This window comes from Saccopteryx bilineata, chromosome 3 (genome assembly GCF_036850765.1).
Source record: "Saccopteryx bilineata isolate mSacBil1 chromosome 3, mSacBil1_pri_phased_curated, whole genome shotgun sequence".
NCBI classification, from domain to species: domain Eukaryota; kingdom Metazoa; phylum Chordata; class Mammalia; order Chiroptera; family Emballonuridae; genus Saccopteryx; species Saccopteryx bilineata.
In genome coordinates this window covers 75,299,716-75,317,761 of record NC_089492.1, presented here as the reverse complement: position 1 = coordinate 75,317,761, position 18,046 = coordinate 75,299,716, and the positions used below count along the sequence as shown (strand labels likewise).

General features: G+C 41.3%; 1 protein-coding gene and 1 long non-coding RNA gene across 5 annotated transcripts in view; one reads left to right on the top strand and one right to left on the bottom strand.

The window, feature by feature from the left end:
• Nucleotides 1–14,148, bottom strand: part of LOC136329709 (uncharacterized) — a 79,444-nt gene extending 65,296 nt beyond the window's left edge. Inside the window, exon 1 of the long non-coding RNA XR_010730244.1 lies at nucleotides 14,106–14,148. This is a non-coding gene — a long non-coding RNA (uncharacterized lncRNA). The remainder of the gene's footprint in view (nucleotides 1–14,105) is intronic.
• Nucleotides 13,093–18,046, top strand: part of IL7 (interleukin 7) — a 41,800-nt gene continuing 36,846 nt past the window's right edge. For 3 of the 4 annotated variants that reach the window (XR_010730243.1, XM_066266365.1, XM_066266362.1), the window contains exons 1-2: nucleotides 14,274–14,452; nucleotides 17,747–17,870. Coding sequence is in view for 3 of the 4 variants with exons in the window: in XM_066266365.1 (XP_066122462.1) it covers nucleotides 14,274–14,452; nucleotides 17,747–17,870 (303 nt within the window). In the remaining variant the exon portion in view is untranslated. Of the gene's footprint in view, nucleotides 13,691–14,273; nucleotides 14,453–17,736; nucleotides 17,871–18,046 lie in introns of those variants that run through there. The other variant, XM_066266363.1, reaches the window with a different exon arrangement.

Sequence of the window (18,046 nt, the reverse complement as noted above, 5' to 3'; positions counted from 1 at the left end):
TGACCAAAAGGTCATCACTGATCGCAGAGCGGAGAAGCATCACACACTTGGCTATATTCCTGATTACGTCTGCTCTTGCCAAGGTTAAATGCCTTTGATTCCTTAGTTATTTCCCTCGTGTATTCAATTTCTTGTAGAATATTCATTCATTCCATGGGTACTTATTAAGGGACTAATATTTGCCAGTAAGTGTTTTAGGAACAAAGTGGATAAAAGGTATCTTTGTGGAGCTCATGGTACAGCAGAAAGAAAAAGGCAGCAGACACACCAGTAAACACACAATCTGTCAAATGCTGATAAATGATATGGAGAAAAGTATATGGGGAAGAGGTGGAGGGATTACTGCTTTATATGGGGAAGCCTCACTGGGATAAGACCATGTGACATATGTCTTCTCTGCTCTCACTCTTCATCATAATGCTCTTGATAAATTAGAGAGGAAAACTTGAATTTATTAAAAGAAAGCTGAATACATGAAAACTTTTAGAAGACCTTATGTAGAGGATATGTACTATAAAGAGATATCATTGTAAAGAAGAGACTGCAAACCAAAAGTGCAAAAGAACTGAGCCAGCTTTCAAAAATTGGAAGGCTCTAGTAAAATACATGCATTTTCAGCCTCGCTAGCAGGATCAGAGGAGCCAGCCTTGCGAAGCCTGCATCTGTGTTCCTGCACGCAGGCCTCCTCTCTGCTCAATCCCTGTGGCCCACGGGCTGTCTGCACTCACCCAATGTTACCGACCCAGCTCCTACAGCAGGGGTCCTCAAACTTTTTACACAGGGGGCCAGTTCACTGTCCCTCAGACCGTTGGAGGGCCGGACTATAAAAAAAACTATGAACAAATCCCTATGCACACTGCACATATCTTATTTTAAAGTAAAAAAACAAAACGGGAACAAATACAATATTTAAAATAAAGAACAAGTAAATTTAAATCAACAAACTGACCTGTATTTCAATGGGAACTATGCTCCTCTCACTGACCACCAATGAAAGAGGTGCCCCTTCCGGAAGTGCGGCGGGGGCCGGATAAATGGCCTCAGGGGGCTGCATGCGGCCTGTGGGCCGTAGTTTGGGGACCCCTGTCCTACAGCGTTTTAAATATGTGACCTTGCCAAAATTAATAAATAATTAATTTTAAAAAAATTTTATCATTCTTTTGTGTGTGAATTGTTTTTTCACTGTTTTTAAAAATCAAACCCATGATCAAAACACAAAAACCTTTAAAATAATATACTAGGATCCCCTGAAACTACTCTATGAGGGGTTTCTAAAATACATTTTGAAGAATGATAGCATGAATATAAAACAGGTGTGTAAAATAAGGTAAGTAACTTTGAAGGGAAAAAATAAACACTGGGAAATAAAATCTCCAGAGTGTTAATTACTGAATCAGTAATTAAGATATATAACATTATACAGATACTCATCTTGTTCAGTGTCTGTTTTAACATAAACCATAAATTTTAGACAACAGTTTTTTCTTGTGATTGCCCTTACCCTATCAGCATTACAAAAATAAAATAAAATATAAGAGGCATTTCATACTTTGAAAGCATTCAATATGTATAGAAAAATAGAAAGTTTAACCAAATTAATGACAAATTGATACAAGTATCTTTTCATCAATGAATGTAGCATGCAGGTTTTCAAATTATTGCTCATCCAATTCAGATAAAACATTTTTTAAATTCACAGTTCTAAAACACAAAATAAACTTCAAAACCAACACCTACACTGGTTTGTAAAACACATTTGATGGATCCAGTTTATGAAATATCACCTTCCATCTGCCAAGACATATACTTACCTACTTCTATTTACAATGCTGCCTAGAAACTACTGTTAGTCATCCTAAATATTCTATAACAAAATAATTCCCATAAATCATATGGTACAAATAAAAACAACTGATTTTGGAGTAATTCCTGGAGATAGTGTCACCAACTTTAAATATGATAGTTGTCTGTTTTGGAAGGAATAGGAGGATAAAGTAACTAAAGTAGATCTTACAACTAAAATTATATTTTCAATCTAATAGAATATATGTAAATGGAACTATTTAAATAAGAGATGTTTGACATATGAAGCTATTTTATATTAAACTCAAATTCTCTTCTCCTTCACTCTGCTATTTTTTTAATATCTATTTCTTAGCTGCAGAACACACACAAATACATGTATTTGGTTGGTATTAAATCCATCGGAAGGCAATTTTTAAAAAGAAAGTCCTGTTTCATTTTTACAGTGTTTTTCTATCCAAATTTTACGACATTAGAGGACACTGAATTGTCCTCACAGGTGTGCTCCTCATATTATATTTTTAACATAGCCAAATATTCTAGATATCACTTTTGATGCCAGATATACATGATGAAATCAGAATAGTGGATTTGTTGTTCAAATCTATAACTAAATTAAATATTTCTAAAAGGCAGAGTCTGTCTATATCTAGAATTTCCAAAGCTTGAGATATTCTAATTAATCCAAATCCTTGTTATCAGCTGATGAGTAAATATACCAGTATGACTACATGCACCTACCTCTAAGATGTCACTGGTTGTATGCTTACTGGCTGCTTGTGATATCCAGGGGGTGTGACAAACACTGAGACTAGAACCAGAATCGAGACTGGTGTCTGTCCTCAGGAAACTATGGTAATGTAGTAGTGTAACGCATGCAACAGCAGAGTTAACCATCCATTCATTCAACAAATTTACTCAAACACCTAAGGCAAGCCAGCCTCAATGCTGGGCTCAAAGATTCCACAAACAAAGACAAATCTATGCCTTTAAGGATTTCACACTGTTGGGAAAAAAATCATTATAGTAATTACAATGTAGCTGAGAAGCACTGGATAAAGAAAGAATCCAGTCCATACAAGTGGCATCCCTCAGGAAATAAAACTCAAGCTTACCCTGAAGGACAGAGTGGACAGAGGCACTCCAGGCTGAAAAAGAAATCATGTATAGAGGTAGGAGAGCCTGAAGGTCTGAATGATTTGAGGTTCAAGATGCTGAGTCCAGAGTCTAAGTGACTGGATGGTAGGAAGGTGGGGCTTAATCAGGGAAAACTTGTATTTCATGCACAGGGTATATGGACACTGCCCTAGGAAATAGGAAGTCATTGAAAAACAGACAGGGACATAACCAGTGTTTTCAAAAACATCTTTTAGGGAGATTGTGTAATTGAGGAGAGAGAGAGGACACAGACAGGCAATAAGAATGGCGTGAAGAGAATGGTTAGTATCGAGTCAATGGTATCGAATAGAATTTAGTGATTAATTTTATCATTCCTAGGTTTCCTGCTTGGGGGGATAAAATGTACAATTAAAGTACTTCTTCTGGAAGGATATAGGTTGAGAAGAAAAGGTGAAAAGTATGGGTTTGTATACGTTGAGTTTGAGATATCCTTAAGAAATTTAGATCAGGACGCACCAGAGCTTGTTGCATTAACAGGGCTGGAGTTTAAGGCCATGGAGGACGAGGCAGGAAATATAAAATGTGAGTCGTGAGCATGAAGCTGTGGTTAAAGTCATCCTAGCAGATGAGGTGACTCAGGAACGGGGTGTGGCATGGGGATGTCACAATAGACAGGCAGAGGAAGAGCATCCAGAACACGAGAAGGAAAGGCTTCAAATCTGCCAGAGAAGAGTTAGGAGAATGACATTAGTGGACAAGTAGGAGGGAAATTTTAAGAAGTAAAAGTGTCCATTGCTCCTGGGATGCCAAGCACACTGAGTGGTGAAATGGACCAGAAGTGTCGTTACACGACTGCATCACACCGAGCGGCCAGCAAGAGAGAACTGGTGGGGAAAAATATAGGCCATTTGTATATAATGCAGCTATTTCAAAAATCACAAAAGGTTTCTATGTTTTTATATGGGGAAAACATTTTCCTATTGGGGGAAGGGGAAAAGGGTACATGAGGAAAGGGGTAGAGGTTTCCAGACAGCATGTCTGCAGTGAGCTTGCCTGTGTAGCTAGATGTAAAAAAAAATAGCATTGGAAATAATGGAACTTATCATGTATTAAATTGGTAAAATAACCATAAACAGAAAAGATTGGTTTTAAGTGACTTTTGGATTTGTGATGGACTTTTTGGGATCAATTTTGAAAATTTGCATATCTGGTTACAAGTAAGAACTTACTGAAATATAAAGGTAGAGCCAAACAGCTAACAAAGCATGCTGCAAAACAACACATATATTGTGATCTCATTTTGGCTAAAAATATATATTCACAGCTTATCAACCTTCACAAGTGCAATGGTTAGATGGAGTTTCAATTTTTAAAGTTTTGCTTTTCTCCATTTACTAGATGTTTATACCATACATGATCTGTTTTTATGATTTGGAAAAGGCAAGCATCTCTAACTAGTTCACTGGTGACCCAGGATGTGGGAGACAGAAGCCAGGGTGCCACAGGGCGGGGAGTGGCTAGGTGTGGATGCTGCTGGAAGTATGTACTACTTAGAATGAGTCAGGCCCGTGAGAATGCAACGGGAAAGGAGAGAAATGAACAGCAGTCCTTCTGGGCTCCAGGCAGGCATTCTCTGCCACAGAGTTTTGGCACTGGCTTTCCTGTCTCTAGCGATGCTTTCTTAAAGACAGCCATGTGACTCACTCAGTCACCTGGTGTCAGTCTGGTTCAGAGGCCTTCTTCACACTGAATCCTGTTCCAAATCACAACACTCTTTTTCACCCCATTACTTCACCCTGCACACACAGATCCCCTAACCTAATTGTCCATTTTCCCATGTTTAATTTTTTATTGTTTATTGCCTATCTCCTTCACTGGCATGTAGACTCGACAAACAGAGATTATTTGTGTCTGCTTTGTACACTAGTATACATATCCCAAGCACCTAGAACAGTGGGTGGGTACTTAGTGTCACTTGATAACTATAAGCGGAATTAAAAGAAGGGTTATTTAGGATTGGGAGAGACTTGATCCTATTTATGTGTGGAAGAAAGATAAACCCAGCTAATGAACTTCAGGATGACAGAAGCAATCCTTATGAGTTTCCCTTTATATACTTCTACCGTGTACAGAGTGCACAAACAGTAGTGAGCAGATAAAAGCTGTCTGGAATGTCTTACAGGGCAATGAAAGGGTGAGCTGGTCACCCCAATGTGTCCTTGCTCTTTGGCTTTTATTTTTAGTGATATAAAAGGCATCAAGAGGAAAAACAGCAACGTAAAATTTTGTCAGTGCTTTTTCAAGGAGAAGAAAAACCCATTGCTTTGTCAGCAGTACATTTCAGAAACACACACTGGGCTGTTACTGAACAATCATGGAAAAGCAAAGGGCCAGTTAATTTTATTTACTGAAATGGTGTATAGAACAGGCTGCACCTCCACAGTACAATAAAGTACCAGTGGGAACTGCCAGAGAAGTCTACTTGTAAAAACAGGTTTGCCACGGGGCTTAATTTATTTCCTTTTACAGTTTAATATTTAATAAGGATTCAGCCAGTGGTTAAAAGAGAGAGAGAGAGAGAGAAGAAATTGTATTAAGTTAAATTCAGCTCAACAAAACAAATCTTTATTAAGGGCATCACAAGACCTAGAAAAAAACTAAAGTCATAAGGATGATAGCATTCTCAGTCAAGATGAACACAAAGCAACTGTAACAATAACGACAACAAGAAAGTAAGAGTTTGACCTATTCCTGTTCTCCCAGCACCTTTCTAGATTCCGGCTCCTGAGCTTGCTTTGGGCCTCTAATCTTTCTTGCCTGTTGACAGTGGTACTTGTAGCTCCTGAAAGTCCTCCATTTCGCAGTTTTGTTTGATTGTTTTGGGATTTACTTTTAAGTCCCTTATTGAAATCTGGATCTTACTCAAAAGTGTCTGAAAAAACCCCTCTTGCCTCAGAGAATCATTCTTAAATGATCAATGCACCATTATACACAATATTTGTTTTTGTCTTGGCCTTTTGGGGAGGGGAGGGTGGTCTCATTGTATACCACTTATACCATGATTTTTTGTTTGTTTGTTTGTCTGTTTTTTAAGTGAGAGGAGGGGAGATAGATAGACTCATAGAGAGACACACTCTCGTATGCCCTCTGATCAGGATCCACCCAGCAAACCCTGTCTGGGGGCCAATGCTCTGCCCATCTGGGACCCATGCTCACAACTGAGCTATTTTTAGCACCTGAGGCAGAGGCTCCATGGAGCCATCCTTAGCACCCAGGGCCAACACGCTGGAATGGATTAAGCCATGGCTGTGGGAAAGGAAGCGAGAGAAAGAAAGAAGGGGAAGAAAGAGGGGAGGAGAAGCAAATGGTCACTTCTTCTGTGTGCCCCAATCAGAAATTGAACCTAGGACTTCCACATGCCAGGTCCACTGAGTCAACTGACCAGGCTTATACCATGTATTTAATGTTAAAATATATACACTGAAAAAGCTTAAAAATAAGCTTTACACTTACATAGGGACATATTTGTATTTAGTAAGCTGCAATTTTAGTTTATTTTAAAATAAGAAAATTGTAAAATGGATTATTTTGAAATTAGAATCAAAGGAGCCTAACTTTAAAAATCTGAATAAAAGTTCAGTGGTCTCAAGAATGAAAATAACACAGAATCTCACTTTGAAAGGACAGAAATAACAAGAAATAGAAACATTATACTTCACTGGTAAAAACAACATCTTACGCAGGACCAGTGGTTTTCAAACAGTGTGTCACAAGAATTTTTAAAACACTCAATACCTGACTATTTAGTTAGGGGCAGTGACATCTTTTCCCTTAGACTGTCAAATAAAAAAGTGACAACAACCAACATAGCAATAGCTATCTGGTATGAGTAAATCAAAATCATACCTATTTTCTTTTGGTAAAATCAGCAAAAGAAGGTCTATATTTTTGTGTGCTGTATTTTTAGACATTAGTTTACGTGTGTCACGAGATGAACAAGGTTGAAAATCGCTGCCTAGGACTGATCATAAAAAAAGTTTTGATCAGGAAAGAAAAAAAACCCTAATGAAGAAGACAGGATTAGAAAACTTGTTAGTTAAACATTAGGGAGAATTGCCCACATAGTCAAAGAAACAAGGAAATCAAAGCATCTCACACCAATTTTAAAGGGCATGTCACTCCAAAAGCATGTGTCACTTTATTCTATTGTTTGAAGAAATCACAGGTACACCAAAGTTGGTATCCCTGTGTTCCAGTCTCTTGAAAACTTCCATTTTTGTGCTCTTCTCATTGAAGCATATTTGTCACTGCCGCCTGCTATATAGCATTTTAGGCAAGCATGGTAATGGTAGATCCAGGCTTGCAGAATGCCAATGAATGGACACAGGATTGCCACAGAGCAGTAACTGACACCCTAAGAGCTCAGGGAAGTAAAAAATCATTTTAGATTACTGTTTATTGACTTAATTGCTGTGACAATACACCTAATCATTCCATGTCATGGACAAGTTAATGGATGTTCTGAGAATCCAATCACACTCCAAGGCAATGTCAACATGTAGGGAAAACCTGGCTAGCCTGTAGGAGAGGCAGATTGGGTTAGTTATCTAATAGAATCATAAAAAGATTTTAATAGGTCATATAGCCCTCCATATTAGAAAAGCTCCATATCTACTAGGTATGAGAATTTTGACCCACTTACCAGAACCTTAGGCATATCCAGGTCAGTCAGTAGTTGGTACTGTAACATTCTTGGATGTTATAACAAGTTTGCCCCAAGAACCAGTTCTCTGTAGAAACAAGTCAAGACCTGTGCATTCTGATTTCTGCCTTTTCCACAAGTCACACTTGGGTAGAATCTATATCTTGAATGGGACTCTGTTGACTTCAGAGAATTCTAAGTTAAATAAGACACTGCCACTATTGCCCAAAAGCTCATAAGAACAACATCACATCATCACAATGTAAATGGATGTTATTCAGGGAATCATTCCAGAGACTTTAAGGCAATAAAGGACAATATTTTTCAAGTTTTTTCAAATACTTTGTATGAAGAAAACTGTCATAGGCATACTTGTGTCTAATTTGGCATCTATAAAGGTTGTGTAAAGCATAATCACTCCAAAATTTAGTATATAGGTAGCTCAGGTAATTTAGCTCAGGTAATTGCATTCATTTCCATGGCTCAAGCTATAATCAATACACTGACATAGACACTTCTAGCAGGGTTCCTGATATTTTGATTTGGCCCTTTTGAGCCAGCCTTTAAAAAAAATTTTATTTTCACTGTTACAATAAGTCTGATTGCCAATAACATATCTATTAATGTACAAAAGGATTGATAGAATGACGTAAACTACATAAGCAACAGTTGCTCCCTTTGAGGGCAATTTGCTGACAAAAACTAGGGGGTCAGGGACTGTGCTCCCGTACTTTCAGCCTTTTGTACAGTGCATTTTCACCAATGAAATAAAAGTTGGTTTTGCATCTCGTTTGCATAATCAAACAACTTTCTTTGACTTGTTTGCTTCCCTAATGTTCTTCTTGTTTAATAAAAAAAAATCAAATTCCTTTTTTTATTGCTTCATATTCATTTTGAAATATCCCCTAATTTTTGTAAGCAGTATATTTCTCTTCCACTAGCCAATACTCAGTCCAGAAGTAGACAAGAGAGTGTCTTAGGCAATATTGCAATAAAGAACATAAAATTAGGCACCGGATTTATAATGGGTTCAGATCACTTAGAATTACAGAATTCAAGGACTGAAATGAAAGAGGAGAGAGAAATGCAGGAAGCATAAGAAAAAAATAAATTAGATATCTTGGGTTTTTTGTTTCCATTCTTCCCTACTTCTTCAGAAGAGCAAAATTTTATCAGCGAATATGTAAATAAGCTCTCCTACATGACAATGGAAACTCCCATTATCCTGCGTGTGCCTTTCAAACCATTACCTAGGTCCTTTTATCTTTACCAGACATCTTTTAACAGCTGTCTCCCACTTGATTTGCTTCTTCACTAACATCCCACAAACGGGAACATTGCATCTACCTGCATTGCTCTCCTCAAACTGTTGGCATGAGGAACACAGACTATTTCTCCTCTGCCAGAGCCAGTGGACACGCTTTTCAGTTTATATCTTGTTCAATATTTTTGTGGCATTTTGGAAATAGTGACTGCATAATCTAATTTGAAATTCTATCCTGCTTTGCTTTCTGGGACATCCACATCTGGCTCTCCCACTTAGCTGCCCACTTCGTCGTTGGGCACCATTTCCTCCATCTACTTTTAGGGTTCCTGTCTCAAGGTTCCTCCCCGCATTAGCTCCCTGTCTCTTCCCTCTTCTAAGTTGCAGCTCAGGTAATTGCATTCATTTCCATGGCTCAAGTTGTAATCAATACGCTGACATAGACATTTCTAGCAGGGTTTCTGATATTTTGATGTAGCCCTTTTGAGCCAGCCTTCAAATTTTTATTTTATTTTCACTGTTACAATGCTCAAACTGGCAGTCTCATCTTATCCCTGGGTTGCATCCTATTACATTAGGCATGCATTATTGTTGAACGCTAGCCAACCATCCAGAAACAAATAGTATATATAATGATTAAAGAACTAGTTTCTAAAAAAAAAACCCAGGAGAATTCCCAAATCCCTTTATGAAGCTAAAAAAAATCTGACAAAAACAGCCTTAGCTCAGTTAAATATAATATGAAGAACAAACACATACCATTTGTAAATGTAGTTGCAAAATTCTAAGTTAAATATTAGTAACTTGAATTTAGCAGTATGGTAAATTTTTGGTTTATTTAGAACTGCAGTGAGAAAAAAACATGACTATTGTAAATAGATGCCCAGTAGTTATTTTGATGAGATTTAAAATTCATCTTTATAGTCAGGCCTGGAAAACAAACAAATCTGATTTAAATGACAGAGTATTCATTATAGCTATTTTTCCACTGGATGGGTAAAGGAAACTTCTCTGGACACTAGTTTACCTAATGTTTTCAAAGAGTCTATCTAGATGGCTTAAAATTCCAGGTTTGAAATACATCTCGTCCTTTCCTTTTCATAATATTCTTTTTTCTCTCTGAAATTACACATCATTTAACATCTGAGCTTCCCATCAGACTCTCTCTGATATCCACAATGTGTAGCTGAGTGTGCTGTGTCCACGAGCAGTTACAGAATTTGTGGGGTCCCGAGCAAAGCGAAAATGAGAGTGCCTTTGTCCAAAACTAATTAAGAATTTCAAGACAATGACAGCACAGCTTTAAATTAAGCAAGGAGCTTTTCTAAGCACAGGACTTCATGCGATTACACATTACACATGCCCATAAAAATGTCTAATTTGTGTATATGTGTGTGTGTGTGTTCGCAATATGTTGAATATAATGCCTGAAAAATTGTCATAGGAACTTCAGAAAGTATCTGTAGCAGAACAGCTAGCATTCAGATCTCAAACTATTAAGAATAATTAGAGTTGGGCAAAATCATTCAGATAATTCATTAAGAAAATATTTTCTGGTTATCATTAATTGACTATTTTGATTAAAGACTGTGGAACATTAAAAAAGACATTGATTAGCCTTTAACAATTCTCTCTTTAGGTTGGCTTTTCAGATAGTCTTATTTCAATTTTTTCTAGTGCATTGGATTAATCATTTGGAGAATATTTTCTTTCCTCTTATGATTCATAAACTTTATGTTCTGTTTCCATGTTGACTTTTCTGCACAATTCACTGAAGTCATGAGTAAACGTAATAGTAACCACGCCATTTCTCTAATCACAAACATCAGCTTATAAAAATTCACGAGACATTTTATTCTTGTCCATCTGCCTTAGGAAAAATAGTGTTCAGTTTACCAAAATATCAGCCATTAATTTAAGACTTTATTTTGGAATTTTATTTTGCAAATGGTATTAATTCTCTGATAGAAAGAAATATAACTCGACGTGGCGAGAGCGTGCGCCCACTTTCATACAATGACACAAATTCCCAACCCTTTTTGAGTACTTCTTGAAGTTGCTTCTTCACATTTGGGGTCAGAGTGAGGAATTTCCATCCTGGTTGGGGCTCTGGATAATTTCCCCTCATGTTTCCCCAAAGTTCACTTAGGCACAAGCCCTCCAGGTACCAGGTTTTTGTTTTTTGTTGTTGTTGTTGTTGTTTTTAATTTTTAGAGAGGAGAGAGAGAGAGAGAGAGAGAGAGAGAAGGGGGAGGGAGGAGCAGGAAGCATCAACTCCCATATGTGCCTTGACTGGGCAAGCCCAGGGTTTTGAACCAGCGACCTCAGCGTTTCCAGGTCGACACTTTATCCACTGCGTCACCACAGGTCAGGCCGGGTGCCAGGTTTTATGGTGATTGCATAAAAAAGAAAGGCAGATTTCCTCTTGAGGAAGTTATTGACAGATGCTTTTTTATCTGTCCCTGAAAAGTAAAAAAAATAAAAAAAGAGAGAAAAAGAGAAAAGAAAGAAATGTGCAGGCCATGTGCAATTTCTATACCTCAGTGATGCCATCAGGAGTTTTTAGTAAATAAATAACCAATGTAAGTCTGTTTAGGTAGAGATTTCCCTTTTAAAGTCCCTGCAGCCTCCTCCTGTGTCTCCACTGCTCACCTCCACTCCAGGTTCCAGTCACATGGGCTTTGCCCTCCCCTTCCCTCTGCTCTCATTCATTCCTCTCCCGTCAGTCCTGTTTCCCTCCGCACTCATATCCCTTCTCTTTCCCACATGTTCCTGTGCACACCTTCTCACTCAGTTGCAAGGGTGCTCATTCTGTTCCTTAGCAGTGCTGTGTGAACTTCTGAATGGTGCCAGATGCTCTTCTTAGTAGAAAGAAGCTTGGCTGGGCTGGGGAGAGATCAGACCAGTGTGGCTGGAACCATAGGCGGATGGAGGGGGCAGCAGAGTCTCGGTCACCAGGGTCTTAGACCTGGGACAAAGGGACATGCCCAAAGCATGGTCCCAGGGAGTGGCAAGTGTACATCAGATATCCTGCCGCCATGAGGAGAAGTAGTGATGGGCAGGAAGGAAAGCTGGCCACCCATTACTACAGGGCGTTAACGGTTTGCCCAGAGGTCATGACCAGAGCACACAGACAGACTGGGGTTTATTGTCAGAGAGAACTGAGGACTTGCCTGTGGACTGGATGTGGGACCGGAGACCAGAGAAGGAGTTGGTGATCAGCTTCAGGCGTGAGCAACCCCGTCTCATTCTCTAATTCATTGTTATTCTCTTCCTCCCTTCCCGCTCTTCCTCTTCCTTCCCACCCTAACAGAATCTGCTGTGCTGTTCCTACCCCCTGCAAACTCCTCTTCAATCTCAATTATAATAGAACTCACCACCTCCAGAGACATTTCCGGAGGTCCTCACTATCCAGCAGAGACACACTCACATGACACCTGACCTGGCCTCCTGCTGGCATCAATTTCTACATCATTTGTAAGGACTTCTAACACAGGCTTCCACGCATGGACTCCAAAGCCAGAATGGGGCGGGTTTGTGTACAAGCTCTTCCGGTACCGACTAGTTAAGTGAATTCTGCCAAGTTACTTAAGGAAGTCTCAGTTCCCACAGCTGAGAAATGCAGATAAGAAAACTGTCTACCTCATTGAAAATGTTGCATGGGATGTGCAAAAGTGCTCAGCACAATACCAGCACAGAGAAAACGGTAGATACGTCATAGCTGTTACTACGAGCACTGCCATTACTTGATACTACCCACCTTCATTTAAGCGGGGTTTCTGCGGAATATCAGAAACCAAACTTAAACGGAACATACCTAAATAATTCAGGCCTGGAGAAAAAAAATGAACTCCTAGTCAACCCACAGTCAAAATGGATAGTTGTGATTTCTTGGTCAACTCAGACAAATGTGCGAGTCAGTTATTTAACTATCCTCGTCAGACTTCACTTCCTCCACCCAATTTGGGCTTTGATTTCCACGTCCATCTGACACCACTTACCAGCGCAGGTAGACCCACAGTTTTATTTTTCCCTGAAGTCTCACCTGGGCAGGTGCAAGTTTAAAGAGAGCGGAAAACGACTGATGAGAGGGGTTGCAGGGGCTGAGGGCGTGACCCTATCAATCCTTCCTACTCCCCTCCCCCCCCTTTTTTTACAAGATGATTTGGCATCACCCACCACACCTCCGGCAAGAGCTGCGACGCCCCTTCCGTCCGCTCGTAACAGCCCCGCTGTAGCTCGACGCTTTCGCTGCGTTCCTAGACACATTGACAACAGATCTTTCCAGGCCCAGTGGCCTAGCTAACCGGGGCGGTTCGAGGTCATCGGGAAAGTGTCTCTCCTCGAACCGCTGGAAGGTCCGCTCGGTCCTCCTGCGGCGCCCTCCTCTGATCCTGGCCCAGGTCCGGGCAGCGCCGGGGGAGGACGCAGGTGCACGGGGGAGGGGGGCCACTGGAGGCGCCGGGTGATGAACCCGAAGCTCGAACCTGCGAACCCAGCGCGAAGTAGAAACTGAAAGTACAGGGTGGCGGATCCTACGGAAGTTCTAGGAAAGGCAGAGCGCAGAACTGGGCCGTGGCGTGTGCCGCCCCCCCCCCCCCCGCGCCCCCGCCCCGGGATGGATGAAGCAGCGGGCGCGGCGTGGGCCAGAGGAGCCAGCAGCAGAGGCGGCCGCGTGGCGCGACTCCCGGCACCCCGGCGCACACCCGGGTCCTGGCAGTGACCATGGGCCGTGAAAGTCCGCTCCTGCTGCAGCTGCGGTCATCATGACCACGCCCGCCTCCAGCAGACCATGTTCCATGGTAAGCGCTCCGCTATCGGCGCACAGGTTTGCGCGCCCGGCACGCGGTGGGCTCCGGGGCGTGCTTCCCGGGCCCCCGCCCAAGCGCGCCCGGGAACAGTGTGGCCTTGCTCTTTGGACCTGCCCGGAGCACTGGCTCTCCCACAGGCAGCCGGCAGCAGCGCCGGAGTCCCCTGGCCCAAAGCCACTGGCACCTGGGGCAGCTGAGCCTGGCAAGCTGCGAGAAGCCGTTCCCGACGCCCGCTTTCCGTCCGGGTACCGGGCGCCGCAGCCTCGGCGCCGCTCCGCGGGGGCAGCCGGCACATGGGTCTAGGAGGGAGTCGGGGGCTCTGTCCGCCGTCCCCAGCCACGCTGACCTCGGTCCCCCCTCGCGGAGCCACCCAGCCCGCGCCGGGTCGCGCCGGATTGCTACTCACGGCGTCGGGCAGCACCTGGGTCCTGCCGCTCCCGGCTCCCGGGAGAAGTGAAAGCGCGGCTCCCACGGGAGGCGCTTTTAAACCCTGAGGGGACAGGTCTCTGGAAAACCCCGTTTTCCTCCCTCGGCGAGGCTGGGAGTTTCCGAACGGGACTGAACCTTGTGCCTTATGCCGGGAACCGGGTCCTCGGGCTGGCACCGGGAGAGGCCGGGTTCGGGTTCCTGTTTCTTCCTATTTGGAGGTTCCTCGATGGTGGCGGGATCACATCGGCACACGTCTAAATTCCAGACCCTTGCTCAGAACGAGTCTATTGTCTTTGTGCGGAACACGGACTTCGGATGGACAAGGTTAGAGAGGGTCGAGCGGGGTTTCGCTGGCAGTCATGTGGCCAACGTAAAGCCCCCAAAAGTTTACTGGAAGAAGAAATGGGGCAAAGCAGTGCGAGGGGGGAGGACGCGCTGAGAGAAACTGGAATGTTTCACAGTGGACACTTCCCCGAGCACGAGGAGCCGGGTGGGCGAGGGGGCGGGAGCGGGGAACAGGTCGTTGGTCCCTTTGATACCTGGTCTGTGCGCGTTCCCGACTCCGCGGGGGATCAGAAGAGACCTTTACCTCCTCGCAGGTATCAAAGGATCAAGAATTTACATAGCCCAGAGTCACTAGTTCAGTAACACGAGAAAGGGGCGGGGTTAGAATCCAGAAGGCGAGTGTGGAAGAGGATTTATAATGGGCGTCCTTCAGAAGTTGACTGGGGAGGGGGAAGTAGAAGTTAGGCATACCCCCGGGGCTCGTGCGGTGACGCCTTTCTAGATCGCTCCTGGTTCTGTCTTATCCTTGCATCACCTCTGACCCGACGCGGAAGGCGAAAACCAGAAAGGGAAGCTAGGGTGTGGTTATGAACAAGGAGCCTTTATTTCCTGAACTGTGTCTGTATTAATCGTGTTAGAAATCTAAACTTCGAATAATGGTTTTAATAAGTGGTTATCTGCACTGAGTTTCAATAGATTTTGCTAAAAACTTAAGGATAAGGTTCTTACTTTTACTTTATTTATTTATTTTGCTACTTCTTTCGGGAGTTGAAGTTATTGAGGACCTAATATGTGGTCCTGAGTTGTGCTATCTCATCTAGAGAATTCAATCATAATGGAGGATCAAAAAATGGAAATATCCATAGTTGTAAAAAACAGGAAGCTGAAAGAGTTTAGAAAACCTAAAGAGGATAACCGAGAATTACACACAGCACCAGACCAATGTCTAAATATCTTAGAGAGAAATGGCAAAGGACTAAACACACGTCTTATTCACATGGGAGATGACCCCCACCTCTGGTTTCACCTCTGACACACACCCTAGTGTAATAACAGCAAATAAGGAGTGTCTTTTTCTCCTGAGATCAGAGTGTAGGATGCGGTGTTTCAGAGCTTGGCCAGGAAGTGCCTTCGTGAAGTGTCTGTGGAGGAAGGTGAGTTCGTGTGTACCCTCCACCCTCCTTGAGTGCACCACGCAGTCACAGTTTGAGAAAGCAGAGTAGCTTGGTGGCTAAAAGCTGAGTTTCTAGACTCCTCAACCTGACAAAGCTGGACTTGAACCTTGCCTCTTACTAGACACATTACATATGGGAAGAAGGTTTCCCTGGGCTCCGGATTCTCCATTGCAGAAACATTAGTAACTGGTAGCATTTCCTTGGGAAATGGTTATGAAATATTATATGCAATGTTATAGGATGGTTTTAGAAATGTCTTTAAGTATTTATCATGGGATTTGCAGATGTTTATAGTCTAATCTGAATATTTTTGTGACTATTATTAGATTTATTTACCTAAGCATCATTGAATTCATTTTTGTAACCTTAGAAACCTGGTTTTTATACATTTGGTTGTTTTCTACTCTTCGTTAACATTTTCTTTAGTCACCATTTGCTCGTGCCAACTGATCATATTAAAGCCAAGTCTTGTACATTCAGATGTCTTTCATTCTACCTTGAATGTCTTTTGACTATTTTTTTTAAATTCCCAGTGAAAATAGATCTATGCAATATTTATAATATACAGTCAATTAACAGTTATTGGTCTTAAAAGCTGGTGAAAGATTGCATTTAATGGATTATAGACACTAATGTATTTATGTTCACTTTGACCCCATAACTTAAGTAGCTGAGGATTGAATGTATTATTTGGCTTAAATTAAAAACCAACAAGATTTTTTGATAGCCATCATTTTGGTTTAACCAAATTCCCTACTGAAAACAAATTCTCCAGTTTCAATCCCTTCAGGAGATCTAAAGAGAATGCCACAAGCCCAAGCTTGCCTTGCATTATTCCTTATGGTTTATCTTTTCTGTGACCTAATGAAAAGGTCAGGGTTGGGGGAAGTGTGGGTGTCTACCTACAGTCTGAAACAAAACAAGAATCCTTTTCCCCATTTGTGACAGTGTTAAAAACAAGCTCAGACTAGTCACTACTAATGTTACGTCCTAACTGGTGTGGAGAAAAGACTTCAATTACAGACCACAGTTCAGGTCTTTAAGGAGAGAGCTGGGAACCTCTGAGATATGGGCCCAAGCCTTGGGTGTGTCTTCAGCCTTATTCATGAGGTGATTTCAAATCTAAAAAGTTACTGCATTTAGGTGGCCATAAGGATTGTGAGAATGAAAGAGCTTGAGAATTGGAAGGGACATGGAAGGATCATTTAGTCTAAAGTTTTCATTTTACAAATCAGGGAAGTGAAGCTTTAAATATGTCTGTCACCCAATCAGTCAACAACCCATCCTCATACCAAGACAAAAGCCACCTTCACTCTACAAAAGTCTGTGAGCTGCATTGTCCTAGTCTATCTGGGACTAACTTATTTAACATTGATGGCAACAAAAGATAGTCTTTGCTGACAAGTCAAATTATGTCTAGAATTTGAAACTAGTTGTCATACATACACACACACACACACACAAGACTGAATTTTTCACCAAGCCATCATTCAAAAGCAGTGATAAAATACCTTTTAATGAGCAAACAGGCTGATGTGAATTTGGCAGCACTAATTACTAAATGTTGGGGTGAAGAGGAAACAACAGCTAATGTTCTATATAGAAAATAAAATAACCTCCTTTATTGAACATAAAAGGTGATCCTCTAAAGTAACATTTATGTATAATGGTAAAAATGCCTCATTTTCATTCTAGTGTTTAATTACTTTATTGTATTTTCCTGAAAACTCATTTCAAGTTATGTGCTACAGAATTTTTCTTTTATCATCTGCTCTTCCCAAACCTGTGTCACAGCTGCCTTTTCTTCTGGGGATGTTCAGTGTAAGTCAAAACTGGATAATCTGTAATTATACCCTACAGTGCTTCTCAGAAGCAAAGGGACTCTGATGGCATATTCACCCCTGTTCTGCACTTTCCAAAAGAGTAAATTCTCCATTAAAAAGTGAAAGAAACAAATACACTAAAGTTGTGTCTTACTTTAGTTGTTACTCTATGTTGAATTTTACAGTTCTTCCCATCCTATCCAAAACCCAAGATGCACATTCTCCATGATCAGAAATATGTGGTCAGGCCCATTAAAACACCACAATCAAATTAGATGATATGACTTATAACATTTAGCTTATTCTTACTTACTGTTGACTTTAGTTTCTTTTAGGTATATCTTTGGAATTCCTCCCCTGATCCTTGTTCTGTTGCCAGTAGCATCATCTGATTGTGAGATTGAAGGTAAAAGTGGTGAAGAGTATCAGCATATTATAATGGTCAACTTCAATAAGTTGGTATGTGCTTCTTTTGTTTTTCTCACATTTTAACCCACTGGGAAAATTTGATAGATACTGTCACTATGCAGTTTTATATTCAAGATCCATGTATAAATCTTGAAAGTGAAATAACTAAAGAATAAAATTCAGTGAGCTACTAACTATATATTTTCATAGCTGGCATCATTATGTAT